Raw genomic sequence first — 27,142 nt, forward strand, 5'->3', positions numbered from 1 at the left:
CTCCCTTCTCATGAAGCATGAAGTACCTTCGTTTCTGGGCGTCTCCCAAGACTGCACTACAAGGACATCCAGAACACATAGTGGTGTCCCAGCGCTTGGTCCAGGGCACAGCCGGTCACAGCTCAAGTCTCCTATCACTCAGCAAGAACTAGAGAGCAGTTCTTCTAGTTTTAGTTTGCTCCACTCTGAAGATTCTCTCAAAAGGATGCAAACTCACACAGGAAGACAGGAGATCATATGTAAGCTTTATTGAGACATTACAGTAGACAGACAAGTGGACGAATACACACCCTATAATCTACATTCTTCTGGATGATGCAGGGAAGGGACAAGCTGAACAGCCTGGCCTCTACTTCCCTTTGGACATGGTTAATACTGGGGTTTTTCAGACTGACATACTCTAGGAAGGAAAAAAGTGGAACCAAAGTAAAGTAGAGGGTGGCAGTAACCCTTCCCATGAATGAAGAGATCGCAATGCGTAGCTAAGAGAGCCCTTACCCACCTGCAGGTCAATTTGTTTCAAAACTGTTCCTGGTGGTAAAAGACCACTTTCCTCCTTATACCCCTAACAGGCAGAGACAAGTCAAGTGTTTCTTCTTCACCTGGGCTATCAGAACCTCTGTGAAGCAACATACAATCCCAACAATGGGTCCAGATATTAACTCTTGAAATACAAGGCCTAGGTCACACACACACCCTTTTCTTTCTCATCTCCCACAAGTCTTCTAGATTCTCAGAAAAACTCCAGATGATTCTTGTATTGATTTCAGATGTTTTATGACCAGTGCATAATCTACTCCTTAATTCAGAACTTGTTACTTCTGTCAGTGAACCAGGAAATTGTCCAAAAAAGAGAAAAATAGAATCAAGGCTGTTGTTGATTTTGATTACATTCCCAAAAAGTAGTTTAGGTAGAAGGGAGAGGGCATACCTGTCAAACTTGAATAAATACCACATAATCAAAAAAGTTACTCTCAGGTTGCCAAATAAATAAATAAAAATCCTTAGCTCAACCTTGTAAGGTCTAATGGTTTCCCCAATTATACCTATAATCTTTGCATGGAAAAAGCAAAGTGAGAAGACATAAGATGTTAGTTAAAATGACAGCAAACTCAAGGACACAACTCAAGGGACCGGCATATGCCTGGCCTCAAAGAAGCCTTGGGTTCAACACTCAGCACCTGGGGAGTGGTGGGGGATAAGATATCTATCAATTCGATCTGTTCCATTGTTTGTCTGGCATTTCTGTGGATAGAATTACCAGAAAAGGCCATATTATCACAGTGAGGTAAAATATTAAGTATAAAAATAAACACCATAATTATAATCCATCCCAACTAGTCCCATAGCTCAGCAAACACAAGGCTGAAAATATCAAAAAGTAGAAAAGGGAGAGCTACAATAGAATATGGGCTTTGAATTTTTTTCAAATTATAGTAATGCCATTTATGTTAATAATTTTAGATTTCTTTGCAAGAATAAGCCCATAAATTAATGTCTTCAGTCATGAACATAGGCCAAAGCTCTTTGTCGAGTCAGTCTTTTTATGTTGCCGGTCTTGGGGTTTGAACTCAGGGCCTCGAGCTCTTTGTTTAGCTTTTTTGATCAAGACCAGTGCTCTACCACTTGAGCCACACCTCTACTTCCAGCATTTTACTAGTTAGTTGGAGATGACAGTCTCAATGGACTTTTCTGTCCCTGCTGGTTTCAAACTAAGATTCTCAGACCTCAGCCTCCTGAGTATAGGATTATAGGCCACAAAATCTCTTTGACATTAGTAGCAGATAATTATCTAGCTTCTGTAACTTTCTCCCAAAAGGTTGATTACTCCAATTATTAGATCAATGTAATTGATAGCTAATAGTTATTGAGTCTATACTCACCGCCCGATAGATGACTCCTGTCATCTATAACCTCGCAGCAGACTTCTATCAACACCCTTTTCACAGGCAAATGTATTTAAATGTTGTTTCTTTTGCATCCCCTTGGTGGGCAATGTGCAGGCACTCATTTTGGGCACAAAGGCTGCATCACAGATAGGCTGATATAAAGCATGCTGAGGTGGATGTTAGGGGCAACTGAGGTTTGGATACTCCTTTCTTATTTGGGTCATCAGTTTGTACCAGAGCACTTACAAATCACCAGGTGCAGAGCCAATGGCTTAGCTATAGATCCAGTTAGGGGTGGAGCTCAATGAAAATGCATTTTCTCCTTACAGGGAGACTTAGAAAATCAATATAAGAGGTGCACAAATCAAGATTATGTATGTACTGAAGTGTAACGGAGTATTTCACTTCATTTCATTTTGCCTTACTCTGCATATGTCCCCGATTACCTTAGCACTGGCAAGCGTTGTACTACTAATAAGCCCCCAGTCCCATTAAGTAAAGTGTACCCTTGGTCAAATGTGTATGCAAATTTGAATGTATGCATATTTGAAAAGGAATTCCTTTTCCTAGGATTATTATTAATAATGTAAGACCAGAGAGGTAGGCTCTTCTCATATAAACTGATTCCCGACTAGTCATTCCTACAAGTGAGGGTTATCTGGGAAGGGGTTTTAGCCATCTAGGTGATGTAATGTGGGAGCACACACACACGCCTCTGGCCAGAGGACCTCTGTCAGCAGGGATGGATGCAGGTGCTAAAGCACTGGTTCACAGCCTGTTTTCTGCCAGGGTGTGATGTCTGGCAGAACGTCTACTTCCTTCTGCACACAGGAAAACCTGTCTGACCATGTGCAAGCAGGGCTGAGTGCACCATCAGGGGCCCACCTCTCAGCTGATTCCAGGGCTATGGTGCTGTGTGCCACTACCACCGACTCTCGGACCTGCTGCTCTAGGGAGCAGTGGCCAGTGTTTCTTAGACCACGGCTTCTGCTATGGAGGAAATAAATCCGGCTCAAGTTAGAGCGAGCATCACTCTCATTCTCGGCTAACATATACTTGGTGAAAGCAGCCTTTTATGAAAGTAGCATAATCCTCTGACTCTGGAGGGAACTGCACATTCATAGAACGTTTCAGCTGGAGAGGGCTTTAGAGCATCTAGCAAAATGCTTCATTTCATAAATGAGAAAGATGGGGCCTAAGGAAGTAAAAGAACTCACCCTGCCATGTGCCAGATCAAAGGCATAGGCAAACTGTCATATGTAAGAAATTCAAAGTAAAAATGGACAGAAATTGACAGTTCAAAGGTGACACAGAGAGTGCAGCAGTATTAACAGCCAAAGAAGTACTGACGTACATGGAGAAAAACCTCAGGATTAAATGTAAGTATGAAATCCAGCTAAGCCCTCTGACAGAAAGCTGAGAAACTGTGAGAGCTTAAATCCTGAAAAATGCATGAAGACTTACAAACAGATCTTTATGTCTAAGAGACTGCAGTTGTCTAGTAACTAATGTTCAATTTAGAGGACAGAACTAACAGTAGCCTATGTGAGGAAATCGGAAAGCACAAAGAAAGAACATTAGTCCATTATACTTTGTTAGTGTTAAGTTCTATGCTTACATAAAGCTCTTTGCTATCAAAAGTCAAAAAAAACTCTGTGGCTTAAACAATCAGTTATACAACACAAGGGTCACTCCCAAGCTTTCTAGTACAGGTAGGAGTTTCTGTACATTCCTCTATTCCCAAGAGCATTCTTCCTTTCCCAAGATGTCTGCCCATCAGAAGACTATAAGAAACAGGAGAAACCCAGAAAGGAAGCGAATCTTTGGTTTCCTTGTCAGGGAAGTCCTTTGCTGAAGGAACTGTCTCCACACAGGTCTTCTGTGCTCACTCTGCTGGGACAAGGCTGCAGGCTGGGAAAGAGCAAGACATTTTAGGCTAGAAAGGGAGTGTTCAGGCACTTGTCAGAGGTTGGAAAATGACGGCACATGTGAACCATCAACCATGCACAAGGTGGTCAGAGATACCACTTCTAAACAAGCATGTTTTTAGAACTCATTACGTTTTACAAAACCTGTGATCTGAGAAGCTGATGTCAATATAACTAGACGTGGTAGTTTTGGCATATCAAAAGTATTTACATCTCAGCTAACACACAAGGCCAATGAATAGAAAAATTATTTATAAATGCACATATATTTACAATAGCATCCCTAGGCAATAGGGAATACAAAACCTTTGACCTGGTATCAACTGGTCAAACCTGGGATTCTTGCTGCAGACCTTGAATATCAAAGCCTTGTCTGAACTGTCTGCTTAAAACCTCTCAACAATTCCAGTCACACTCGCCTTCCAGAGAGCTCCCAAGTTATTTTTGTTTCTCAGAAGGCAAAGAGAACATCAAAGTAGAAGTGTTTTCTCAGGATCCTTCTAGAACTGGGACAAGCAGCAATGGTGCTCTTTCTGGTGGGCAATGCACACCTGGGCACACCCCAGGAGCCACCAGGAAGCACATTTGCCCGAATACTCCTCTTTGATCCATGTATCTACCAGCCACTCCCTCCCTTCATCAGGAATAAGCTCGCACAACGGCCAGACCTACACTGTGTGGTCAGAAACAAAGGTAAGACCAGAGCTGACCTTGGGGTTCCTTCCGGACGCAGAGGTAGTAAATACAAAACTAATTAGAGTTTCTGACCCTTCTCTTCCTGGAGAGGGCTTCAAGTGCCCTCACAACTATCTTGAATGGCTCGAGTCCTACTGAAATCGTGTAACCTGTGGGCCGCCACGGAGGATGAACAGTCAGGGACCCTCTCCGCCAGACCCTCCTTTGGATGAGGCTGAGGGGAGGAGAGAGAAGGTAGACCTAGTTCTCTGTTTATGTTCCACAGAGGCCGCTGCGCTGTTCCTGAGAACAAAGAACAAGAATTATCAGTGGTTATTATGATTTCAGATTTCATTTTCTAAAAGCTAATGGACTTTTAACCCAATCTTCAAAGAAATAACACCTGATATCCCTGAGTTAACGGCAATGAGATCAAAGGCACACCTGCCACAATTAAAAACAAAAACAAACTTAAAAATATCTTATCTACAGTTAAAACAAAATGAAATAAAAACTGAAACTATTCTTTATCAAATCCATTAACCTGAAACTATATATATTTCATGTTCTTCGTTATAAGTCAGTAGTTTTGCTGCTTTGAAACTTAAGAACTCTTCACAAAAAGAAAATGACTATAGAGACATATTGTCATGAAAATTCCATGATACACATTTTGTAAATAAACAATCATTTCTTCTAAATTCTAGTATGTAAGAACCAATTAGTAACAAATAATAAAAAGCACCTATATTATATCAGATTATCTGAACTTTGGTTTTAAAAAAATGCATCTTCATTTATTTACCAGAGTGATGAGCTCTTTTCCAAAGGACTGCTTACTGAGTTATGTTAACTTTATAGCTCTAATTAATCTGAAAAATAAACACCCACAAATAAAAATGAAATCAATGTAAAAAGGAAGTAGGTTTTTGAAGTCTTGATATGCACAGGAATAACTTGAGGGTTTTATTAGAATGTAGACTCAGATTCATTAGGTCTGGGGTGGGATTATGAATGCATTTCTTTTTGGCAGTATTGGGTATGAACTCAGCAGGCACTCAATCACTTAGCCACACCTCTAGTCTTTCTTTTGCTTTCTTTTTTCTTTTTTTTTGTCCATCATGGGGCTTGAACTCTTGGCCTGGGCACCATCCCTCAGCTCTTCAGCTCAAGGCAAGCACTCTACCACTTGACCCACAGTGCCACTTCCGGTTTTCTGGTGGTTAACTGGAGGTAAGAGTCTCAATGGACTTTCCTGCCAGGGCTGGCTTTGAACCTCGATCCTCAGATCTCAACCTCCTGAGTAGCTAGAATTACAGGCATGAGCCACTGCCACCCAGCTTGCTTTAGTTATTTTTCATACAGGATCTCACATTTTTTTGCCTGAATGGGTCCTTGGACCACAATTCTCTTACCTATGCTTCCTGTCTAGCTGAGACAGATGTGTGCCACCACATCTGACTTAACTGTGTTGAGATGGAGTCTCACTAAGTTTTTGCCTTCAGTTATCCTGATCTCTGCCTACCAAGCGCTGGGATTACAGGGGTGAGCTGCCTGCCCATGACTGCAATGCAAACACGCTCTGAGGTAATGCTCAAACCTAGCCCACACCTTTAAACAGCGAGAGCAAAAGCACTGAGGTAAAGAGGAGACAATCACCCAACTACTCTTATTTGCTGATCTACTTTCCTTCAGACTAGATTGAGAATTAAGTCATCCAAGAAAATGTTTTTTAAAAGATGCATTATACTTTGGTTCTTTTTTTTTTTTTTTTTTTGAGGGGGGGTCTGGTCATGGGGCCTGAACTCTGGGCCTGGGCACTGTCCCTCTGCTCTTCAGCTCAAGGCTAGCACTCTACCACTTGAGCCACCGCGCCACTTCCGGCTTTTTTTCTTTTTTTGCTTATGTGGTGCTGAGGAATCAAACCCAGGGCCTCATGCATGCAAGGCAAGCGCTCTACCACTGAGCCACCTTCACAGCCCACTTTGGTTCTTCTTAAGTCTTTAACTCTTCTAGGAAGTGGAAAGATGGATTTCATGATGGTAAATTGCTTTTATGGACCCTGAATATGAAGAGGCTAACTTCATCTGGGGTTTAGTGGCTTATGCCTAAACTCCTGGCTACTCAGGAGGCTGAGTCTGGGAGCACTGTGGTTTGAGGCCAGCCCAGGCAGAAAAAAACCCTCCTCAACTCACAGTGGGGACATCCTAAGCCGTGTGGGAGGCGGCAATGGGGTGGATTATGGCTCCAGGCCAGCCTGTGCAGAAAAGTCTGTAAGACCCCATCTTCACAGAGGGCAGCTGGACACAGGGCCTGTGCCTGTGCCCAACATTAATTAAAAGTTTAAAGGCCACCCACGTGGGAAGGAAGACCACCTCAAAAATAACCACTGGAGACAGGGTTGGAAGCACAGCTCAGGTGGTAGAGTGCTTGCCTAAGAAGCCCAAGTTCCCAAGTTCAAACCTTCGTACTGCCCTAATCTACCTAAAAAAAAGAAACTGACTTCACTAGCAGTACTTTTCTCTGACCTATATTTTCTTTAGAACTCTTCCGAGTTGGTCTCTTAAGAACAACAGAGCACATCTTAAGTCTTGTGTTAATCACTTATTGCTGCTAAGTACCACCATATTCTTTACCTTCCTCTGAAAACCTGTAATTCTTACCCTCTGGCTTATTTTCCATGCTCTGATATACCAGGAAATAACAGCCAATAAAAGCCTAGACAGTCGGGCTGGGAATGTGGCCTAGTGGTGGAGTGCTTGCCTAGCATGCAGGAAGCCCTGGGTTCAATTCCTCAGTACCACATACACAGAAAAGGCCAAAAGTGGCACTGTGGCTCAAGTGGTAGAAGGCTAACCTTGAGCAAAAGCTCAAGGACAGCACCCAGGCCCTGAGTTCAAGCCCCAGGACTGACAAAAAAAAAAAAAAAAAAAAAGCCTTGACAGTCAGAAGACAAGTTCAATAGGACCCTTGGCCTGACACTCTGAGTGACCACCATTTGTATATACAGTACTTCTTCCCCTGGCTCATATAAGTCACAACCTCAAAACTGCCCTTCCACTGAGTCCCAACCATATTTCATAAAAGAAAGAGAACACCTGCCAAGCGATGCCAGGTGCCACTGGCACACCTGTGACCCAGTGACTGAGAGGGTCTGACCCAGAGGACAGTGTTCTGGACAGCTCAGGCAGAAAAGCTCTCAAGACTCCATCTCCAGTCAACCAGAAAAGAGTGGCACAGAGCAAAATGCCAGACTGAGCCGCGAGACCTGAACAAGGACTGGAGATCCTGAGTTCACGCCTTGGTCCTCATGCATACATGCACAAACAGGCCAGATACAACAGGAACCGAAGAGAACATCTCCAAGTCTTCTCAGTCAACAACTTCACCAAATATGACCAGATGATGTCATGAGCATTTCAAATCTCAATTATTTAAAGACAGGAGATAAGTGTCATTTCTACAAGAGCTATTCTTGTCCCACAGGTGAAGATGTCCTAACTCAAAGATGTGAGTTCAGTTAGCAGTGGTGATTTCTCTAGTCATACCAATTCACTTGCTTCCTCTCAAATGAGAGTACTTCCCAGAAAAAGGAGGGAATCTCCTAGGTAGAAGTGAAAGCAAGCAAACAAAAGAATTAGGAAAGCCTGTGTTACCATTGCTCATCTGCACGGAGGGAAGTTTCTTCTCACTCATCCTTTCGTGGTTGGTGGGAAAGGCAGCCTGCTCTTTGTCTATGGATGGTATCAGGCTTTCCAGGGCAGGGACCTCTTGGGGAGGAAGTGACAGGAATGTCTCCTTGGGCATCTGCACCATGAGGCTGGAGAGAGAGTGGTCCAGAACGTCTTCCTCAGCAACGAAGGAATAGGGGCAGTATTCGCGGTTCCTTGCATAGATGTTGGCGTTGTCGTAACAATCTGAGCAGATCACCCGGGTACCAGGGCCACCTGAGGACCACATAAGAAAGAGCCACAACATGTTTCTATTATGGACTGTGGTTGCCAGTCAACACAGGATTTCCTATGCACTTACTGACCAGTGCAGTGAAGTTCAAGTCTGTGGATCAAGGAACTGTGAATGAACTGTGAATGAACTTGTGCCATCCTCACATATCTTTATGAAGCTGGTACTGCTGCCCAACCCTCATTCTACACTGGGCATGACCACCAGACAGAGGAATACCTTGACTGAAGGAGATACTGCCAGAGGAAGGGCTACAATACTCAGGTTAATGTTCTAGAGCCCAGGCTCTCAAGTACTAAGGTAAAACATCTCTGTCCAGCTTGGAGGGGCCAAACTCAGATCAAGAGACCGTAGGCAGGGCTGGCACTGAGCTATAAGACATCTGCTTGGCCAAGCAGACTAAAGTGGAGAACAGAGAGTGGTGACTTTGCTTCATGAGACATGGTACATTTTGAGTCAAGAAGCAACACCTCTGCTAAAAATACCCCTAGTCAAGAATCCAGCTGGACGATGTGTGGGTGACTTGAAAACAAAAAGGAATGACTGTGTTAAAGAAAAAGTCACTCATCATCAAGCAACAGAACTTCTAAACAGGAGACAAACCCAGCACTAGGGAGGCTGAGACAGGAGGAGGGCAAGTCTGAAGCCAGCTTGAGCAATATAGTAACATTTCTCACAGATTTCAAAGATAATCTATTAAAATTCAGATATTTTCCTTTTCCTTTGAAAAGCTAAAAGACTAAAGACATCTCTGAAGAGCAAATCATTTGTACTGTATTTGATGTACAAGGATGTGTTGAAAATAGCTGTAACAATCTTGGAGGAAATGCTGAATGGAGTATTGTTTCTTTGTTTTAAAATGAGCAAACCAGCCAGGTACAGTGGTACATGCCTATAATCCCAACACTCAGAGGGAGCAGGCAGGCAAGTCAAGAGTTTGAGGCTGGACTGATCTATACAGCAAGACCCTATCTCAAAAACAAAACCAAAATAAAGAACAAACTAAAGTCTTAAGTAACTTGCTCTTGGTCACAAAGCTAGAAAGAGAACTAGTTAGCAATCAAATTGACCTTCCCGTGTGAGGCAGGAGAAGCAGGGAAGGGTGAGAGGTAGTACTGAGAACATTTTTCACATCTCTGATGGTCTGTTTTATTTAAATTTTACATAGCTCCACGTGCAGAAAACTAAAAGTGACCCCAGTCTATCACCATGCACCAACATCAATTCAAAACGGATCAAAGACCTTAACATCAAACATGAATCTCTGAAACTACTGCAGGACACAGTAGGAGAGACGCTTGAACTTATAGGCACAGGCAGGAACTTCCTGAACAGAGTCCCAGGGTCACAACAAATTGGAGAGAGACTTGACAAATGGGACTACCTTAAAATAAAGTTTAGCTATAGCAACCAAGCTAGAAAGACAACCAACTAACTGGGAAAAAATATTTACCAGCAATATATCAGACAAGAGGTTAATCTCCAGTATATATAGGGAACTCAAGAAACTAATCCCTACCAAACCTAACAAACCAATTACTAAATGGGCAAGTGAACTAAAGAGAGACTTCTCAGAAGAAGAGATAAAAATGGCAAAGAAACACATGAGGAAATGTTTACCATCCTTGGTTGTAAAGGAAATGCAAATAAAGACAGCCCTGAGATACCACCTTACCCCAGTCAAGAATGGACCACATCCTCAAGTCAGCCAACGACACATATTGGAGGGGATGCAGAGAAAGAGGAACCCTATTACACTGCTGGTGGGAATGTACACTTATACGAACACTTTGGAAAGCAGTCAGGATGGTCCTCAGAAAGCTAAATATTGATTTCCCTTATGACCCAGTCATACTACTTCTTGCATCTATCCTGAAAAACAGGAACCAGTATACAAGGACACATGTACCTCCATGTTTATTGCAGCACTGTTCACAATAGCTAGGATATGGAAACAGTCCAGATGTCCCACCACAGATGAATGGATCAAAAAATTGTGGTATCTATACACAATGGAATATCATGCAGTCATTAGAAAGGACAAAATTTTTAATGACATTTTCAGGGAAATGGATGGAGCTAGAAGAAATCGTGTTGAGTGAGGTAAGCCAAGAAGAGCAAAGAGCCAAACGGTACATGGTCTCCCTGATAAGTCCAAAACGTAAGGTGATGCTACAAAATTAACAAGGCTTAAGAAACAAAGGACTTTCACTCATCTGGTTGAATCACTACTAAATAACCCCATGCTACTGATCACATATATGGTATATATGTGCACACTGGAGGGAAACCAGGAGGACGACACAGAACTAGAGGGAATCAGGGAAAAACATACAACAGCAGGACCCATCAGCTGCACTGGACTTTGATCAAAATGAACTAAGCAACTCAATGGCAGAGGGAACGAGTGGGAAAGAGGGAACAGGTGATGCTATGCAAAACAAAAGAAATGTACATATCACCCAATGTGGAAGAAATAACTGTATTGCAAAGCTCATAGAACTCATAAATGTTATAGACAATTTGCCACATGAAAGTTAGAATGTGTTTGTGACTTTAACTAAGCATCACTATCCCACAATACTGTGAAATTTAGGAAACTATGTAATCACTTAGTCACAATAAAGAATTTGAAAAAACAAAAGATAACTCTTAGTGAACATTCCCCCTATGCCAGACACTGTTCGAACAGTTGTACATGCTAACTCATTCTACACATAATTCACAATGCATTCCTAGCTAGAGGAACAATGAAGGTGATTAACTGAAGATCTTGACTGAAATTACTCAGCCAGTAAGTAGGAAACGAAGAATCTAAAGCAGAAACTAGTCCACTGAGAACCAGTAGTTTATGCCCATAATCCTAAAATACTCAAGAGGCTGAGACCTGAGTATCATGGTTTGAAGCCAGACCAGTAACACAAATCCAAGAGACAATATCTCAATTAACCAGCAAAAAGCCAGAAGTGGAGGTGTGGCTCAAGTTGTAGAATGCCAGCCTTAAGTGAAAAAGCTCCAGGAAAAAAAGAACCCTTGAGTTCAAACGCCAGCTGTGCACAAAAAATAAAAGTCTAATACTATTTTGAAAATGAACTTTACAACTTTGGTGGTGGTGGTGGGGAGGGAGAAGTTGGGGAGATTGGGGAGGAAAGGGATAATAGGGGAAAAACAAAGGCAGGGTAACAATGCTCAACAGGAAATGTACTCATTACCTTACTCATGTAACTGTAACCTCTCTGTACAGTATTTTTACAATAAAAAAGTATTTAAAAAAAAGAAAAAAAACTTTACATAGCTACTTATCAGCAGGGGAATTAAAAGAAGAGATTTTTGAAAATAATTCCTAGACCCTCCCCTTCCTTCCCTAAGAGAGATTTAGGAGCTTTGGCTCTGTATTCAATCTATAACAAATCATGTACTTGTACTTACTATATCGTTTTCTTAAGAATTTAGTCAAATTTGCATCTATTTTGCGTGAGGCTAGGTATTTTTTACTAGGTGTCTCACTGTAAAAGTACTGGCATAGGTTAATGGAGAAACTACACACTGAGAAATACAATGGAATAGGGTAAAACTGTAACGAACTAGAAAATCCTTACCGTCAGTGCTTTTATGTACAAACCCATTGGCAGGAGGCATGAGCTGCTGGTGACTGCCAGCCTCAGAGCTGCTGTAGCCTTCCTGGGGTTCGGACAGTGTTCCTTGGGAGGACAAGTAGCTGGGAATGTCTGCAGGCAGATTGAGCTCCTCTGGAAAACAGACATTTAGTCTCAAAGTTAGGCAGTTGAAGCCAACATGAAAAAGACAATTTTACAAATTTGTATTTGGCCAGGAAAAGGTACAGACTTGGGACCACAATAGTTCTTTATACTTTTTCTAAGACTAGATTTTACTAGACTTTGTCTTCAAGTTTCACTTTAGAAGTACAGTGAGGGCTGGGTAAAGCATCATGGCACATGCTTGCCTAGCATGTGCAGACCCACACACCTCCCCACGCCGAATCCCCCACCCTGACCCCAAAAAAGGGAAAAACTAAAACCTGACCTCCAGTCACTTTCTCAATCTATCTTGCTGGGTATCTTCTCATCTTAGGGAGAACACTGTTCCTTATAGCAAAAGTATGATGGGACTGAACCACATGCACTAAAAAAGATGAATTTATAGCACATTTATAAACGCATTTTTTGGGAGAGGGAAGGGGTTTGCAAAGTTTTAAAATTACTCCCCCAAAGAGGTTCTGTCATATCAAGGAAGTGAACATTTACCAGGAAACCCCCTGAGATGTCAGGAGACACTGCACGACAGGACCCCAGTTCAAGCCTAAGGTGGCCACTGGGCAATACTCACCTGTGTTTGTGATGCTATAGTCTTCGTTCTTCCTCCTCATGTGGTAAATAACAATGACCCAGATCACGGAGGTGCCCACCACGCAGCACACCACAACAATGATGACAATGCCAACTGTGGTCCAGCCATCATCTTCATGCCCAAGGCTGTTCTGAGAAGAGTCACAATTGAGGGACGAAATGACATTTAGGTAAATATGGCCGCGTTCTGTCCCAAGGGTGTTAGACAAAATGCAGGTATATTTCCCAGCGTCTTCTTGCCCAGCATCTACAATGATGAGAAGTTGGTTGGCCGCGGCAAAGAAGTGTCGCTCGGTGACCAGCAGTGGCCCATCGTCTTTTGTCCAGTTGAGGCGAGGGGCTGGGCTCCCTCCAGCTATGCACTGTAACACCGCTGTCTCACCTCGGGTCACTGTTTTATCCTCCAGAGGGCGAATGAATGAAGGTGTTTCTAAGAGGAAGGATGGAAGCGAAACAAGTCAACTTAAGACAACTTTATTCTTAAAATCCTACTGAATGACATTGCTGAAAGTGTGGTGGTATGTGTAGTTCTGTATACTCATGGGACAATTAGGAGTTAATAATTCATTTTTAAAAAGTCTCAAAAAAGGGCTGGGAAGGTGGCTCAGTGGTAGAGTGCTTGCCCCTCATGCATGAGGCCCTCGGTTCTATTCCTCAGCACCACACAAGCAGAATAAAAGCCGGAAGTGACTTTGTGGCTCAAGTGGTAGAGCACTAGCCTTGAGCTGAATGAAGAGCTGAGGGACAGCGCCCAGGCCCAAAGTTCAGGCCCCACAATCTACATCTGAGTTGGATATCCACACCTGTAATCCCAGACACATATGAGGCTAAAACAGTCTTGACAACTAACCAAGATCCTGTCTAAAACCAAAGTGAAAAAGGATGAGGATCTCAGAGCTGTAGCAGAATACTTGCATAGCATGCATGAGATCCTGGGTTCAATCCCCAGTACACTCCCTCAAAAAGCAAAAAATAATCTAAATCTGGGGCTGCAAGTACATTTTAATGGTACAACATTTGCCCAAGATAAATAAGGCTTTGTTCATGATTCCCAGCACTGTGAAAACAAAACAAAACCATAAATCTTGTCTCAATAATTTAGTAACTCAATACATTTTTAAAAAGGAAATGTGAAAATCTACCAGAAAAATGACTATGATAGTAGCTACATAGTATTTTTATGAAGACTTTATGTACTACAATATTAAATGCAATAGACAGAATATGTTTAAAATCTTGAATGGTTTTTGAGAGACTTAATTTTTTGTAACATTTTTAAATAACAAGCTTTTTTCCCCAGGGCCTTACGCATGCTAGTGAAATGATCTATCACCTGAACTGTGCTCCTAGCAAACATTTGATGGTGCTGTCCTTTTTTAGTCAGGATCTTGTTAAGTAGCTTAGGCTGGAATTAAACTGCCTCCACATTTTGAGTAACAAACTTCAACAAAATAATAAAGCAAAACCCCTGGCATCTAGGGAAATAAAGAATCAATAAGCAGAATTTGCCTTGGATATGAGTTCCAGGAAAATAATTTTAATAAGAGTGTGAGAGACAAGAAGCAAGCAAGCAAGCAAGCAGAGAGGGAGGGAGGAAAGGATGGAGAGAGGGAGGGAAGAAAAGAAGGAAGGGAGGGGGGAGAGAGGGAGGGAGGCAGGGTGGGAGGAAGGGAAGGGAGAGAGGGAGGGAGGACTTAAGATATTTTAGCTTGAAAAAAATGGCTAGGCGCCAGTCTCCTGCCTGTACTCCTAGCTACTCAGGAGGCTGAGATCTGAGGATTTGGGGTGGGAGCCAGCCTTGACAGGACAGTTCCCAAGCAGGGCAGACAGGAGACTCTTATCTCCAATTAACCACTCAAAAATAAACTGGAAGGAAAGAAAGAAAGCAAAGAAAGCAAAGAAAAGACATTTTAACAGAACATAAGATTCTGACAAGCACACTGAAGGGGAAACAGAAAAATCTTATCAGAAGACAGATTTTTTTTAATATTAAATTATTTAACTAGGAAAAATAGTTTTCCTAGATTCTCTACAAAGCACTATAAAATGATTAGGATACTTCTCAGGAAAAAAAAGTAAACGCACTGAATAGAAAAAAAAAAATGAAGTAGAAATCTTGTAAATGGAGACTTAAAAGATAAAGTGATAAAGAAATCTGAATTCTGGGCAAAGATCTGTAACTGACCTATAACATCTCCTAGGTTTAAGTTATCTGACTCACTAACTTCCAAAGCAGAGAGAATCGTGTTAATGACAAAATTAAGAAGGTAAGAATCACAACCAAAATCTCAAAACTGTGTTTTAATTTTAAGCCCAAGAGTAGTTCTCAAAAGCCCAAACAGAGCAGGGAACACACCTAACACTGTCAGCGAGGCATTGGCTGAGAGGCCTCCTGCTATGTTCTGTGCCATACAGCTGTAGATGCCCATGTCTTCTATCTTCACATTGGCAATGAAGAAGACATCGTCCTCAGGCATGACATGCATGCGTCTTTCTCGGGCTGCAGGGAAGTCAGTACCACCATCCTTCTGCCAGGAGATCTGAGGGGCAGGGTGTCCCTCGGCAGCACATTCTAGTCTGGCCATGGCACCAGTGCGAATAGTTAAATCCATTGGCATCTTCAGAAAAGTTGGCATCTCTGTTCCGAAAAAAAAAAAAAAAAAAAGACGATCAAGAGAAAGTAGGTAGGGGGCAAGAGAGACAGACAGACACACACAGGAATCCAATAGGCAAAACAGCAACTACTGTGACGTCCCATTCTATTGCGAAGACACGCTCTCTGGATTGATAGTGAAGACAGCTTTACCTTTTTGTTGTTGTTGTTGGTTGTGGGGCCCAAGCTCTGTCCTTGAGCTCTTTTGACCAAGGCTGGCACTCTACCACTATGAGTCATAGAGCCACTTCTAGTTTTCTGATGATTCATTGGAGATAAAGAATCTCATGGACTTTCTTGCCCAGGCTGGCTTTGAACCATGATCCTCAGATTTCAGCCTCCTGAGTAGCTAGGATTACAGGCATGAGCCACCAGCACCTGGCCCTAAATTCCCTATATACTCCCTTAATTAAGAAGCCAACAATACTTTCTAAACTAGCAACAGTTGTCAAGAGAACTCCATATTTTTAATTTTGTTATGCTTTAAAAACATTCAAAATCAAAGCAGCAAGATGGAAGTATAACTTTTGGCTGCACAAAGTCTAAAATGTATTTATACAATCTGATAGGCAAAAGAAATCTGATCATTTTGAAGAGGATTTTTTGGTTTCAGCAAAAAGACTCCTCATTTAAGAAATGATCCTTAAAGGTGGATCCATTGCAACAATGAGATGTACAAGTCGTTATGTGGAAAACAAACTTTACAACTTTGGTGGGGGAGGGTGGGAAAAGAATTGGGTAGGGGGCACGGGGAGGATGGGATGGGATGGGAAGGGAAACAGAGGAGGCTACAATGCTTGATAAGAAATGTACTCCGGCTGGGAAGGTGGCTCAGTGGTAGAGCGCTTGCCTTGCATGCATGAGGCCCTGGGTTTGATTCCTCAGCACCACATAAGCAAAAAGAAAAAAAGCCAGAAGTGGTGCTGTGGCTCAAGTGGTAGAGTGCTAGCCTTGAGCTGAAGAGCTAAGGGACAGCGCCAAGGCCCAGAGTCCAGGCCCCACGATCGGACCACCTCCCCCCCCAAAAAAAGAATGATCCTATGGGGACTGAAGATGTGGTTTAGGTGGTGGAGTGCCAACCAATGAGTTAAAGTGTCAGCTACCAAGTTTGAGTCCCAGTCTCAAACAGAAAAAAAAGACTATGTAGCTACATTTGAGAAAATAATAATGACCACTGGACCCAGAAATATCTTAAATATTCTCAGACAGTAGAATCTCTGTGAACAGCATTAGAAATGAATTTCATAGTTTTCACAGGTTTTGGAGAGAAAACTGAAAATTTCAAAAGCACAGATCAAGTGGAATTAACTCATTTCCTAGGGCAATGGACTGTATCCTTCAACCAAAGATCCATTTACTTGAGGGTAAATCAGCTAAATCCAAAAATCGCACCTCAGTCTTTGTCAAGACAATAAGATTCTTCCTCAAAATTTTCTTGATCAAGAAATTTAAAAACTGGACATGAAAAACCCTTCTAAAGTCAAGAAAAAAAATCAGTGTAACTCCTTACCATTTATAGTCAGTTTAGCTTTCTGAGAGTAATTAGAGCCAAAGTGATTAGTAACAATGCACTGGTATCTTCCTTCCTCTGTGAAGTTCACCCCAAGAAGATGCAAGATGCTGGTGTACTCCAGAGCTTCCCCAGCTTGCTGCTGATAGCGCACAAAATTCTCCACGTCCGCATCACACAGGATCTCACCGTCCTTGCGCCACATGACAGACATGGGTGAGTCGCTGCTGCTCACTGCGGCACAGGTCAGCGTCACGTTAACGCCCCTTAGGGCGACTGTGGTTTCGGGATGCGTTCTTATCTGTGGCTTGAGAAAATCATCTGAGGGAAAACCCCAACAGGCAGCCAGGTCAGGGACTTAGTTTTGCTTTATGTTCAACTGTAAAGACTGTAAAACTGTAATTCTGTTTATATAGTGAGTAGCATATTGAAGCAGAAGGATATACTAGAAGTAGAGTCTAATGCCCTTGTTTAAAGTCCAGAAAAGTCAAACAGCTTCCTTCAAGACACTGTATTGAGGCAGAACCTAATCTTAAGATGCGGCTTTTTTTTCCTACTATCCTCACTGCTGTCTTGCTTAGAATACTTTTTTTTTTGGGGGGGGGGTGGGTAGAGTGGGTCATGGGGCTTGAACTCTGGTCCTGGGCGCTGTCCTGAGCTTCTTTTGCTTGAGGCTAGCACTCTATCCTTGGGCCACAGCACCACTTCTGGTTTTTGAGTAGTTAATTGGAGAGCACTCTACCACTGAGCCACCTTCCAGCCCCAAGCAGTATGGTTTAACAACTACTTATATAGCATTTACACTGAGATTATAAGCAACCTAGACATAACCTAAAGTATCCAGAAGAATGTACATGGGTTATCTATAATACAACATTCTTTATATTAGAAACCTGAGCATCTGTGAGGTCTGGTAGCCATAGAGGGTCCTGGAACCAGCCTTCTGTGGATACTGAGGGACAACTGTACTACATAAAGCTAAGAATCAGTCATCACACACTACACTTGAAAGGACATTTAAGTCAGCAGTTTAGATATGTACCTAAAAGGTTAAGTGCTAGAACAAAAGCCACCTTTATCCATGACTCCCATAACCTCCCCCAAAACTCTGCCATTCTAGTCTTACAAAACATGCTCTCTACAACTCCTTCATATTAACAACAAATACAAAATACACGAATTAGTACATGGTTATACAAGTGCATTACAGCATTACTGGTGGTACTTAAAAATTCCTAGTGGCACTTTTCAAGATCTACTAAAAATGCTTTCTTAAAAAAATGTTGGTCCTGGGGATTGAACTCAGGGCCTCGACACTGTCTCTGAGCTTTTTGAAAATTTGCTCAAAGCTAGTACTCTACCACGTGAGCCACAACTCCACTTCTGGCTTTTTTGGTAGATAACTGAAGGTAAGAGTCTCAATGGACTTTCCTGCCTGGGCTGGCTTCAAACCATGATCCTTAGATCTCAGCTGCCTGAGTAGGTAGGATTACATGCATGAGCCACCAGTATCCAGCTTTAAAAATACTTTAAAAAAAATCACCAGGCAATTCCAGGAAATGGAAACAAGAGGTTTTTCTTTCCCCTTTTTGTTTTGTATGTTTGTTTATCTGTCTTAGGGGGAGAGGTAAGGGAGACACAGAAATGGAAGGACACAGGGTGAACAAATGTAGCAGTGGTACTCAGTAGATACTATGTTAAAAATGAACTTGTGAACAGGGACTAGAGGGAAAAACTAGACAGCAGGGAAGGGGAGACATTGTCCAAAAGGAAATGTACTCATTACCTGACTTATGAAACTAACCCCTCTGTATATTACCTTTACAATAACAATTTTTTAAAGCCTAAAAAAAAAACACCAGGTGTATACAGCACCCAGTGCCAGAGTTCAAGCCCCATGACCAACAAAACAAAACAAAAAAAACAAAAACTTTCCCTTTATGGGGCTGGGAAGGTGGCTCAGTGGTAGAGCACTTGCCTTGCATGCATGAGGCCCTGGGTTGGATTCCTCAGCACCACATAAGCAAAAAGAAAATAGCCGGAAGTGGTGTGGCTCAAGTGGTAGAGCGCTAGCCTTGAGCTGAAGAGCTGAGGGACAGCACCCAGGCCCAGAGTTCAGGCCCCACAACCGGACCCAAAAACAAACAAACAAAAAAACCCCACCAGGTTCTGGTCAAAGCCAGTCCATGCAGAAAAGTCCATGAGAGTCTATTTCCAATTAACCAACAAAATGCTGGACTGGAGGAGTAACTCAAATGGTGTAACAGTGATAGCTGTGGGTGAAAAGTGAAGCAAGAGCACGAGACCCTGAGTTAAAACTCCAGTAGTAGCATGTGTGTGCACATATACACGTGCCCACACACCCACACCCACATACAATTATAGTTATGGATACAGGACTCCTGCTACTGGGCACTTATGATAAAGTTAGCAATCCTCAGAAAGTAAAAGCCCAACATTCAGCCTGCTTAAAATGATCATCACGAGAAAAACCTGTTTATAGAGCATTAAGTCAAAGACAAAATTTAACCTGTGACCATAAAGAAAAGTAATCACTGATACATGGTTTGAACTATAATACAGAAACACCCATGGATGCTGAGAATATTCGAGGTGTTTTCATTACTTTTCTCTTCACATTTTATTAAGATAGTTAAGTGAGGGATAAAGGTAAGGCTTAAGTGGTAGAACATTTTGCCTAGCAAGTGCAAATCACCAAAAAAAAAAAAAGCTAAGCAAATAATCTATAAATTAATACACAAATAAAAATACAAACCACAGACAAAGTCCTTCAGGTCCACTTTCAGTATGTTCTGCCCAGAGAGCCATTCTGGGTGTGCACACTTCACATTTACAGAATGGTGGAAGTTGTTGTCAACCAGCCAAGGAAGCAACCATTTCAAATGACAATCACAGAGCAGGCTGCTTGTGTTCAGAACACTGCAGAGAAGAAAAAAGGAGAAGTAACTTTCCTCAGCACTGAAACCTTGCTATACATTCACACATTTTTCTTGCCAAAAATGTTAAATTTTTGGAAATCCTTATGGAGCCCCCAAATAGGCAAAGGCATAGAAAATGAAGCTAGATTGTTTTATAACCAAGAAACAATATTTTCCCTCTTGGGAGCTCCTGAAAGTAATAAAAATTAACTTTGTTTCCAAAGAGTACAACAAACTGAAAATAAAAAGTCCCCAAATATTTTCAAGTTTCTGGGACTAACACTTGACAGACAAAAGCCAAAAAACCTAAAACAAGGTATCAGATCAGTTTTTAAGGATGCCTTAAAGTCAACCTTAGTTCCTTAAAACTATTTGATTGCATCAGATTTTATACATTCTTCTCAAATATGACTTTCCAGTCAGTCTTGGCAATACAACCATTGTGTCCTAATAGTACTCCTAATAGTAAATTTATGGAAGCAACTATACTGCCATGAAAAAAAAAAAAAGGTTTCTGGGTAACTGAAGACTTAAGAAAGGGGGGAAACTGTTTAATTTTGGTCACTAAAGGGTATACTTTGTTAAACTACTGTAAGTTACAGACAGCTTAAGAGAAAACAGAAAGGAATTCTTTTTTTTTTTTTGGGGGGGGGGTCTGATCATGGGGCCTGAACTCTGGGCCTGGGCGCTGTCCCTTAGCTATTCAGCTCAAGGCTAGCACTCTACCACTTGAGCCACAGCGCTACTTCTGGCTTTTCTCTTTTTGCTTATGTGGTGCTGAGGAATACAACCCAGGGCCTCATGCATGCAAGGCAAGCGCTCTAACACTGAGCCACCTTACAGCCCCAGAAAGGAATTCTTTAAATCTGAAAAGAACCAGGACTCTTCCAAACCAAGAGCTGTGATTACCCTTCACTGGTTCATTGAACCTCACTGACTAATTCTTGTTCTGCTTGGTCCCTAGCTCACAGTTTTATAATTAAACCAGTTCCTTCATTAGAGTCGAGCAGACTCAGGTCTATTCCATGAACCTCTGAAAATGAAGTACTTTGGGACTGTTAACTGTTTACAAAGCTTTGAAGAAATCATGAGGGTAAAACAGTAATTGCAAATACCAAAGTACTTAGAATGGTCATCGTTCAAAGATCTGATGAGTTTACCTGGTAAGTAGTCACTTTGTGGTATGCAATATACCAAAATTATGACTGGTAGCACCATGACAGATTTCTCATGAACAGCAGTTGACAAATTTCTATTAACTTGACATAACTTCTCAAATACTTGCTATCATACATAATATAAATATAACCTAACATTTAGCATCTTTTTTTTGCCAGCTGTGGTGTGGACTTGAACTCTGGGCCTGGGCACTGTCCCTGAGCTCTTGCTCAAAAAGATTGCACTTTACCACTTTGAGTCACAGCTCAACTTCTGGTTTTCTGGTGGTTAATTGGAATTAAGAGTCTCATGGACTTTCCTGCCCGAGCTGGCTTTGAACTGCGATCCTCAGATCTCAGCCTCTGAGTAGCTAGGATTACAGGCGTTAGCCACCGGTGTCCAGCCTAGCATCACTTTTGAAAGTAGCCCAGGCTGGCCTCAAACTCAAGATCTTCCAGCCTTTGTCTTCTAAGTTTATCACATAAATATTTACCACATAATATACCAAGTAAACCTATTAAGTTATATCTTTTTACAGGGTAAGAAACTAATTCTCTTTTTTTAAAGAAATTAATTCTTAATTTTTTCCCAGGAAAAGCCAGGACCCATGACATATACTTGCAGTTTCAGCTACTCAGAAGGCTAAAGCCAGAGAATCACTCCTGTGACATAGGAGGACTGCCTCAGAAAACCAAGGGCTGGGGTGCTGCTCAGCGGTCGAAGGCTTGCCTAGCACATGCAAAGCAGGCCCTCGGGTTTGGACCCAACACCATAAAAGAAAAGACAAATTGATATGAGTCAGCTGGGTAATCTCCACGTTAACTTGAAGTAAGTACAATATAAGGTAGGGGCTGAAGACTTAAGCCTGTAATCCTAGCTACTCAGGAGGCTGCAATATTGAGATTTATAGTCAGCCCAGGCAGAAAACTCCTGGAACTCATCTCCAATTAACTAGCAAAAAACTGGCTCAAGTGGTAGAACACCAGTCTTGAATAGAAAAAGCCAAGCAAGAGCACAAGGCCATAGTTCAAGCCCCAGCACAACAAAAATAAGACAATATTAAATTTGATTTAGGAAATTTGCTAAGAAGATTTAAAGGTTTACACAGCTGACTGAACAGTATTATGGATAATGATAACCCATTTAACTAAAGTAAAAACAACTTACTTATTTTAATATTGGAAAGACTCAGTACTCTTAAGTAATCAATGACCTGACAAACCCAGACTTGGAGGTACACACCTGAAATCCAAACACAGGAGGATGAAGCAAAAGGATCAAGAGTTGAGCACTGTCCTGACTTACATAGCTGAACTCCTACCCACCTCCCTCCCCCGCAAAAAGGAAACCTGAAAAGTTAAACATATAGTTTTCTTTTCCTGTTATACCTAACATACATCAAGGAATTCACTTTTTTTTTGGTACATTTTGTACTTCTGCTGGATTTAGTTTTAAAATCTTAAATATTTAGGAGCAATAATAAGGCTGACCAGTAAATTTAGGCAGAAAAAAATTGTATATCTGCATTATAGTTAATGTCGACAATTCTGAAGGCATGCTGTTTTTATTAAACCAACAATTTATTTATGAAAGACTTAACCAAGTCATAGGTATTTGAAAGGCACTACATAGTGTAACTTCTATATATCTGGGATTATTTAAACTATGTTTGTGCTCATTTGTCTCTAAAATAATTTTTTTTGGGGGTCCGGTCGTGGGGCCTAAACTCTGGGCCTGGGCGCTGTCCTTCAGCTCTTCAGCTCAAGGCTATCGCTCTACCACTTGAGCCATAGTGCCACTTCTGGCTTTTTTCTTTTTGCTTATGTGGTGCTGGGGAATCAAACCCAGGGCCTCAGGCATGCAAGGCAAGTGCTCTACCACTGAGCCACCTTCCCAGCCCCTCTAAAATAATTTTAACAGAACTGCTTCTAAAGAATTTTGTAAGTTAATTTGGCAGTATCACGTAGAGGTAGAAAAGTATTACATTCATAATACATACACACACACACAAATATACATTACCATATCAGCAGATGTAAGAGAATTTATAACTTTTACTCTAAAACTTTAGATATTCATTAGTAAGACAGTAATATAAACTATTTGTGTCATCATTTATCCAAATTAATTTGTCAAAAAATGGGGAAAACAACCTATTTTCCAAAATCCTAGTCCTCTTTTTATTCATGGTTTTTGCTTTTTACCGTTCAGTTATCTACGGGCAATGGAACTCAAAATATGACATGGAATGTTGCTATCTTAGTGTGACAAACTCTCATGCGCTCCCTCCATCTATGCTGTCCACTGGCATATCACTTAGTGGCCATCCTGGCTATCAGATCAACTACTGCAGGAGTGCCTGCTTGTGTTCAAGTAACCCTCATTTTACTCAATTCAACAGTGCTGCAGAGCACGGAATGTGGAAGGATGGATTAACTCTTCCACTTGAGGCTGCAAGGGTATGGTAGGAGAAAATAAGTTGTATATATTCGGTCTGACACTACCCACAATTTAAGGCATACACTGGGGATCGTGGAACATTTCCCTGGTCCACATTTCTTTTGCTGTGATATATATATAATGGAGCCTGAAGAGACATCCAAGAACACTAAGGTTAGATAAAGTATTCAGACTACTTCCTCTGGAAGTGTTTGCTTCCCAGCCTCTAGGGGTCTCTGAGTCCTAGGAAAGCCTACGTTAGAGGGCCTGCCTTTCAAGTGATTGCAAGATCACTTGCAAGGGAAAGGATGAAAGGCAGCGAACTTGGAGGTAGGTATTTGCAGAGGGACAAGACACATGAAAGGATCTAAGGGACCTGAAGAGAGGATGAAAAGTGGTGAGTATGAGGAGGAAGGAGGAGTAACAACGGGAAGCCAAGGTTATTGTTATGTGCCAGTCAGAAGAAAATGATAAAATCTCCCCAACAGTTGGGAGACTTTCCACAGAGGCCATTAAAGTTCTAATAAGAGATCAGCATTAGTGGATAGAAGAGGAGGAAATTCAGATCACAGAGAAAGCAGAGGGCCTTACAGAGGACCAGGAAACATTTTTAGCCAAGGAAGTCAAGGAAGGAGATGCCAGAAAGAAGGCTCCCAGCTTGGCAAAAAGAACTCTGGGAGCTTCAGAAACTACTCAGAATCAAAATCTCTCCTTACCAGCTCCAATGGACTTTTGTCCACGGCTATGGTTCTACCAGTCAGACTCACCATTGGATCCCCAATCAATCATTCAGGAATGAAGACAAAGTCTTCAAAGGTGCATACTTTGGAGTCCTGGGTGAGAGGTCTGGGGGTCCAATGATGAATCTTATACCACCATGACTGTTAAAGAAAAAGTTACTCAATGACACTTGTTAAAGCATGGTAAGGCAGATTTTAAGGCGATCTCTTCACATATAGAGACCACTGCAATGGGATTTCACGAGGGAGCTGAGAAAACTGATCTCAACCTTTAACTGGTCTAAACCGTCAGCCAATGGGCATGTGAGAGTTAGTAGATGGCAAAGTACTAGGAAGCAGATATAATCAACCTAACACAATTCTTGTTGAAGACAGGCTAGTGATCAAGTATCACTTGGAGAATGGTAGAGGAAGAACCAGATCACACCACAAGAACAGCTGAAATTAACCAGATGGTCCCACTGGAAAGACTCTTGTTAAACTGGTTTGACAAGATAAAGCTGATTTGAGGGAGGAAAAAAAAAAAAGGCAGGAATTCAAAAGCCTGATTAAAGTTTGGTCAAGGAAAGAATCTTTTTCACAATTTCCAAATGAATCTCTAGAGATTGAAACCACGTATTTTCCTTCAACTATTCTAAACTATGCTTAACTGTGTTTTTTTGTTTTTTGTTTTTGCCAGCCCTGGGGCTTGAACTCAGGACCTGGGCACTGTCCCTGAGCTTCTTTTGCTCAAGGTTAGTGCTCTACCACTTGAGCTACAGTACCACTCCGGGTTTTTCCGTTTAGATGGTGCTGAGGAATCAAACTCAGGGCTTCATTCATGCTAGGCAAGCACTTTACCACTGAGCCACCTTCTCAGCCTAAACTGAGTTCATATAATTTCCTTATTGGCCAAAAAAAAGGGGGCAAAATTAAATTGCATTAAGTTGCGCCCTTACAATTAAAGTCTAGGAAAAATAATACAAAAATATCTTGTGACACTTACGTTTCTCCAGTTAGTTTTTTTGGAAGAGGTTTGGTGCTGGGGATTGAACTGGAAATGAAAACACTATGTTGTGGCCTGCACTCTGCCCTTACCCACACCTCCAGCCCCTTCTGACTTGTTTTTGGGTGGGGCCCCTGGCTGTGGTTCTCCCACCTGTGTTGTCCTGTGTGGCTGGGAACCACAGGCCCAGGTCATTGTGCCCGACACTGTGCTTCCCCTGCAGTGGGGTAACAGGAGTGTGCCACAACACCAGCCCTTGGCAGAGATGGAATCTTACACGTTTTTATGCCGAGGCTGGCCTCCATCCTCAGTCCTCCATCTCTGCTTCCCAAATAGCTAGGATTATAGGCAGAGGTCACCATCCTTGGCTTAATGATGGTTTCCACAACATTTCAAGTTTTATAGTTACTCAACTGTATGTAAGTCTCAGTGCTTATAGTTACTCATCTGTATGTAAGTCTCAGTGCTCAAAACCTTCAAACTTAAAAAAAAAAAAAAAAAAGTCAGGCCCCAGTGATCACACCTGTAATCCTAGCTAATCAGGAGCCTGAGATCCAAGAATTGAGGTTCAAAGCCAGCCCAGGCAGGAAAGTCCATGTGATTCTTATCTTTAATTAACCAGCTAAAAGCCAGACATAAAGCTGTGTGGCTCCAGTGGTAGAGCACACCTTGAGTGAAAAAAGCTGAGAAACAAGCTGAGCACCACTGGTTCACACCTGTAATTCTATCCACTCAAGAAACTGATCTCAAAATTGTGGCTTGAAGTCAGCCTGAGCAGGAAAGTCCATGAGACCAAGATCTCCAATTAACCAGCAAAAAGCTGGAGATGGAAGTGTAGCTCAAGAGCCTTGAGAGAAAAAGCTGAGGACAGCACTCACCAAAAAAGAAAAAAAAATCATACACAGAGATATGAAATGCTATTTTTACTTATCAGCTTTGATCATTTTAGTAATTTGAAAGTATTATTTGATAATTATACAGAAAGTCCTGAGTCATCCAAGTCACAAACTAGAGAACAAAACTAAACTAATAATATCTTCATTTTAACCCACACAAAGGGCAAGAATTGGGGACATGTGTTTCTGAGATAATAGGGACAAAGGGGGAAAAAGAACTGAATCTGGTGCTTTCTAAGCTTTCCCAATCATAAGCACCAGCTTTTCAATATTTCTGTTTAGATGGTGCTGAGGAATCAAACTCAGGGCTTCATGCATGCTAGGCAAGCACTTTACCACTGAGCCACCTTCTCAGCCTAAACTGAGTTCATATAATTTCCTTATTGGCCAAAAAAAAAGGGGCAAAATTAAATTGCATTAAGTTGTGCCCTTACAATTAAAGTCTAGGAAAAATAATACAAAAATATCTTGTGATACTTACGTTTCTAAACTACATTCCTCCACTAAAATAACTAATTAATAACATGCTTTTCTCCTTCTGCCTGAACTGCACATTACTGGAAACACAAGCACGAACATAGAAAAAAATGTTTTAACGAAACCAAACCAACCCAAACACCATTCGTCACTTACAGTTCTTTCAAGGGAGTCTGAGCAAAAGCACTTTCTTGGATAGACATAATAGCATTGTTGTTCAAATCTCTGAAATGACAGAAATGAAAAATTATGAGTCACCATTTCTACAATTAAGTTATATAAACATGTTTGGGGGAGGGCAATGGGGGACATGAGTGGAGGAAGAGTACGTCATTACATTAATGTACATTATGTAAAAACAACCTTGTAACTTGACAGCTGGGATGGAGGGGATGCAGGGTAGAACAAAGGAGGGGTAACAGTAACCAAGAAACATTGTCATAAACCTGACTTACGGAACTGTAACCTCTTTGTACAACTACTTAAAAATAGAAAAAAATTTTTAAGTTATACACTTTACATA

The 27,142-nt window shown here is 41.6% G+C and overlaps 1 protein-coding gene across 5 annotated transcripts in view; it reads right to left on the minus strand.

Moving 5' to 3' along the window:
* Positions 1 to 224: 224 nt before the first annotated feature.
* The window catches only part of Lrig2 (leucine rich repeats and immunoglobulin like domains 2), a 99,950-nt gene continuing 73,032 nt past the window's right edge, over positions 225 to 27,142 (minus strand). For 4 of the 5 annotated variants that reach the window (XM_070006476.1, XM_070006474.1, XM_070006473.1 and 1 more), the window contains 8 exons: positions 26,776 to 26,844; positions 19,762 to 19,925; positions 16,986 to 17,306; positions 15,179 to 15,460; positions 12,803 to 13,252; positions 12,055 to 12,204; positions 8,149 to 8,439; positions 225 to 4,795 (listed from right to left, as the gene is read on the minus strand). In XM_070006476.1, coding sequence (XP_069862577.1) covers positions 4,608 to 4,795; positions 8,149 to 8,439; positions 12,055 to 12,204; positions 12,803 to 13,252; positions 15,179 to 15,460; positions 16,986 to 17,306; positions 19,762 to 19,925; positions 26,776 to 26,844 — 1,915 coding nt within the window. In that variant the 3' untranslated portion in view covers positions 225 to 4,607. Of the gene's footprint in view, positions 4,796 to 8,148; positions 8,440 to 12,054; positions 12,205 to 12,499; positions 12,599 to 12,802; positions 13,253 to 15,178; positions 15,461 to 16,985; positions 17,307 to 19,761; positions 19,926 to 26,775; positions 26,845 to 27,142 lie in introns of those variants that run through there. The other variant, XM_070006477.1, reaches the window with a different exon arrangement.

The sequence above is a fragment of the Dipodomys merriami genome, unplaced genomic scaffold (genome assembly GCF_024711535.1).
Source record: "Dipodomys merriami isolate MVZ:Mamm:240054 unplaced genomic scaffold, mDipMer1.0.p SCAF_7, whole genome shotgun sequence".
In the NCBI taxonomy this organism is placed as follows: domain Eukaryota; kingdom Metazoa; phylum Chordata; class Mammalia; order Rodentia; family Heteromyidae; genus Dipodomys; species Dipodomys merriami.